This window comes from Phoca vitulina, unplaced genomic scaffold (genome assembly GCF_004348235.1).
Source record: "Phoca vitulina isolate PV1807 unplaced genomic scaffold, GSC_HSeal_1.0 scaffold18, whole genome shotgun sequence".
Classification (NCBI taxonomy): domain Eukaryota; kingdom Metazoa; phylum Chordata; class Mammalia; order Carnivora; family Phocidae; genus Phoca; species Phoca vitulina.
In genome coordinates this window covers 34,725,622-34,729,893 of record NW_022589721.1, presented here as the reverse complement: position 1 = coordinate 34,729,893, position 4,272 = coordinate 34,725,622, and the positions used below count along the sequence as shown (strand labels likewise).

The 4,272-nt window shown below is 58.4% G+C and overlaps 1 protein-coding gene and 1 long non-coding RNA gene across 3 annotated transcripts in view; one reads left to right on the top strand and one right to left on the bottom strand.

Annotated features, from left to right (window-relative positions):
• SPATC1 (spermatogenesis and centriole associated 1) overlaps positions 1-2,528 on the bottom strand; it is a 20,946-nt gene extending 18,418 nt beyond the window's left edge. Inside the window, exon 1 of the mRNA XM_032415953.1 lies at positions 2,039-2,528. Coding sequence (XP_032271844.1) covers positions 2,039-2,504 — 466 coding nt within the window. The 5' untranslated portion in view covers positions 2,505-2,528. The remainder of the gene's footprint in view (positions 1-2,038) is intronic.
• The window catches only part of LOC116639512, a 6,548-nt gene extending 2,485 nt beyond the window's left edge, over positions 1-4,063 (top strand). Inside the window, exons 2-4 of one of the 2 annotated variants that reach the window (XR_004300859.1) lie at positions 2,041-2,235; positions 2,516-2,708; positions 3,463-4,063. This is a non-coding gene — a long non-coding RNA (uncharacterized LOC116639512). The remainder of the gene's footprint in view (positions 1-2,040; positions 2,236-2,515; positions 2,709-3,462) is intronic. The other variant, XR_004300860.1, reaches the window with a different exon arrangement.
• The last annotated feature ends 209 nt before the right edge of the window (positions 4,064-4,272 follow it).

The window sequence follows — 4,272 nt, the reverse complement described above, 5'->3', positions numbered from 1 at the left end:
ACACTCACACACACTCACAGGCACAACCACACGGACACTCACTCATACACACAGATACAACCCCATGGACACTCACTCACACTCACAGACACAACCACACGGACACTCACATTCACAGGTACAACCACATTTCCACTCACAGACTCGACACAATCACACATACACTCATACACAGTATAAACACACTTACCTCCCACACTCACAGATACAGCCACACAGACATTCATACACAGTACAAACACTCACACACACACACTCACACACACAGCCTGGGCTTTAACCACACTGACGTTTCATGTTCCTGCAGGCCCCGGTCCTACCCTTTGCGTGAGGTGCTCTTCATCCTGTAATGTCTTCCCGTCACTACGGGGCTCACCTTCAGAAAGCCTTCCTAACCCTCTAAGCTGGATCCTTCAGGAGCTGGAAACCTGAAGTGGTCCAAGGATTCTTTTAAGAATCAAGCCTAAAAGGAGAAGACTTACTTTTTCTTAAACTTTGAGATTTCTTATATTTTGTTCCTCCCTGGGTCTTTATTTTTGTCAGCCTGTTGTCTCTGTCCTTATAGGAGAGCCTTTCAAAGGAGAGGGGCCTGTGTTCTCGTGGTCACTATGGCGGGTGTGAAGATGGGTTGGATGAACAGCCAGGTTGAATAGCAGGGAAACCGGTGGGTAGGGATCCGAGGGAGGCAGCTTTCAAGAGTAAGAGGAAGGAGGCTTCGAGCCGGAAGTGGGACTGTAGGGGCAGGAGTACAGACCTGACAGGGTTTAGCGTCCTGGTGGAAAGGCCAGTTCTTAGAAACATTGTGGTTTAGACTGAGCTGAGTGCCAGGGAGTCACTGGGCCTGCAAGACCCTGTGAAGGGACCTCCACTTCTGGTGGAGGACTGAAGCCAGTGGTGATGGGAGGGCTGGTGGTGGAGGGCAGGCCTGAGCCAACCTGGGAGCAGTGGGGACAGAGGTGAGCCGGGGGGGGGAGGACGCCCTGGCCGAGGGTGCTCTTGGAACTCAGAAGGAGGGGGGTTATCAGTCCCAAATTCCATGCAGAGGTTTAGAAGGATGTGGCACTTAGGAAGCCACCCATGACCTTTCTAGAACCACTACCACTGAGTGTCGGGGTCCACTATCGAGCTGCAGAGGCCCAGTCGGCAGGGACAGCGAAAGAGCGGAGTCCTCCTTTCGGGGGACGAGGATAGTTCCAGACCTGCCTGGGGCCAGAGGGGCCTGCGGGAGGGCGGGGTGCAGGGCCCGTGACAGGAGCGGAGGGCACACGGCCTTCTCTGGCACAGGGAGGACGCCATAGGGAGGGGAGGGTGTGCTGTGACACCCACAGGATTTTATCACCTGCTCACGCCCAGTGTGACCTTCGCCGCCGCAGTCAGCCACTGACTTCTACGGCCTCGCGCCGGGCACGGCCAGCGCCAGAGTCTCCCTCCGTTATCTTCGGTGCCAGCCGGTTTCCGCCCCTGCTTTCCGTCCTTCCTGCACCTCCCTGTTCCTATCACTGCAGCCAGCTGTGCAGCGTCCCTGGCCTGCTGGCCTCTGGGAGCCGTCCTGGCTCAGTCCCCACGTATCACCCATGGCTTCCCTGCTTCTTCTGTGTCACCCTGGCCTGTAGATGTTCTGCGGCCCCAGGGCTCGGTCCCACACTAATGCCTCCCGGACCTCAGCTGCCATCCTGGCCTCTGACCCTGGCTCCTGGACTTGGGCTGCTGTTTGCCTCCTGGCCACCTGCAGGCGCAGAGGAATGGGGGTGCTGAGGGGGAGGGAGGCCGAAGGGGAGTGACGTATTGGGCCCAGTAGGGTAGCACATTTGGATTCCAGAGCTAGGAAGTTCTCAGTCTTTGGGGCTGCTTGGAAGTCTGGCTGAGGGGAGCAGAGGCCGGGCTCCAGCCATCGGGGCGGGTGGGACTTCCATCCCTATGGCCTGTGTGCTCCCCCACCCTCCCTCACCTGCTGGGGCCCCTGTCCCAGCAGGTGCCTGCTGTCTGTGCCCTCTCTCCGGGACTTCCCGAGACCCACCCTCCCTCCTCGCTGTCTTACAGTTTCCTGGGCGTTGAGGAGGGCTGGCCGCCGCCTCGCCAAGCCCCGAGCTGAACCCGCTGATGCCCAGGCCACCCGCTTGTGTCTTGATCGCCGACCTGAGCTCGTGATTCTCCCGAATGAGCTGTACCAGCTTCTTTAGCTCCTCATTCTCCCTCACCAGCCTCTCGATCTGATGCCGAAGCCCCTCATAATTGGTGAGTAAAGACATGCCCCGGGGCAGCGGGATGGGTGCCGCCCAAGGGAGGGCGCTGCACCTGGAGGCTGCCCAGGGCCCCGGGCCTTGCCCGGGTTGGAGGAGGGCGCCAGAGTTTGCGAGTTGCAAGGCGGGCCCAGTGGGCTCTGGGTATTGTGAGGTCAGAGGCTGTGCCCTCCTCCTTGCCCTCTCTGCTCTCCATGCCTCCAGGCTGTGCCCAGGTCCTGCCCTGGCCTGGAATGCACGGACGCTTCCTCTGTTGGGCCACATTCACTCTGCAGGTGCCCGCTCTGTCCGGCTTCCTGCCGCCCCAGCAAGCGCAGCTCTGCTCTCCAGGCTTCCCCGGCCATGTCTCTACCGTGGCGCTCCCCGGCTGTGTGCGGGTAGCTGCTGGCTCTGTTTGGCTCACTTTACAGTGAGGCTGGGGGTTGGGCACGTCCCCAGCAGCCAGCAAAGGGCCCAGGGGCACAGCAGGTAGGTGACCAGAGAATACCTGTTGAATGGAAGCTTATCGCGCCCCTTCCTGGCCAGGGGCCCTCTCCTTGGGAGGTTGCGCACACCTGGGTTTAGCCTGTCAGTCTTCTCCTGGGGACATTCTACCTTCCATACGGGACACTGGCCCTACTTTTTTCCAACCCAGGTGCTCAAAGCCTTTCTCTGACTGCCGGCCCAGGGGCTCCCTTGTCCAAGCACCTGGCTCTCTATAGCTTGGACTTCCCATTTCTGGTGACTCAGGTTCCCCTATTCTGAGTCCCCCACGGCAGCCCTCTGTGCCCACAGCTCCGTTCTCTGACTGCTTGAATTTTCCTGCCTGTGGTCCTTCGAGAACCCAAGACATGCCCCTCGTCAGGTTGTCAGGTTCCGAGAATTCAGACCTGAGGCCTCACCACGCTCTCTTTTTAAGAGCTACCTACACAGAGATCTTGGCGGGCCTGACCTTGGGAGTTAAGGGAGGCGGTGTCCCACGGGCCTCCACTCGCTGTGTAGCCATCTGTTCTCAGACGGGAAGGACAGTGAAGCCCAGGTCTAAGCCTGAGGGCGCGCTCCTGGTAGGCAGGCGGGGGTGAGGACGGGCTTGGAGTCAGCCTGAGTTGAACATTCTACCTGGACCTCACAATGGGGGCCTGCCCCCACCCTCCTCGGACACCCTACACTGTAATCCTGGCTGGGTCGCCCTGGCCCTGGAGGCCTGGCTGGACATCTCTTCACCACCCTCTGCTGTTTGTAGGACATCCCATCCTCTGGCGTGGGAAAACGAGCCTCTCACGGCCTTCCGGGTCTCCTGTACCATCCAGCCTGGCCTCGCTGTTGGCCTCTCCTGGGGTCGATGCATCTGGGCTGGTGAAATTGATGGCTCAGCATGGCTGGGTGCCCACGTGCTTGGTCAAACCCTGGTTCAGATATTGCTGTGAAAGTATTTTGTAGTGTGATTAACATCTACAGTCATTGATTTTAAGTCAAGGAGGTCACCTTCAATCCTGTGGGCAGACCTCATCTAATCAGCTGAAGGCCTTAAGAGCAGAAAGCTGGGGTTTTCCAGGAAAAGAGGATGTTGGCCTCAGTGCTGTCCCGGAGGCTCTGCCTGAGCGTCCAGGCCACTGGCCTGTGGATGTGGACAATTGTATGAACCAGTTCCTTAAAATAAGTCTCTTCATACCCGAGGAATCTGACTGATGTGCTCTCTATCGGGTACCAGCGCTTCCGTCCTCCCAAAACCGTGTGCGGAGCCCCAGCTAGCGGCAGCCCTGTGTTGGAATCACAATATTGTACACCCGAACTAGAGGCACACTGTATGTTAACCACACTGGAATTAAAATAAAAAACTTAAAATATAGAACAGGAAAAAAAAAAAAGAAATCAGGGATTTAGCGCTGGTCATACTCAGGCGCTGTCCATGCCTTATGGGCCTGGCCCGGAGTGGGGAGCAGCTGGGCATCAATCACCGCGCGGTGCGGGGAGAAAGCCTGGTGGGCAGTTGGATGCAGTGGGCCCAGAGTGGCCTCCCCTGGGGAAGTGGACGCTGGTGGAGGAGGGGTCG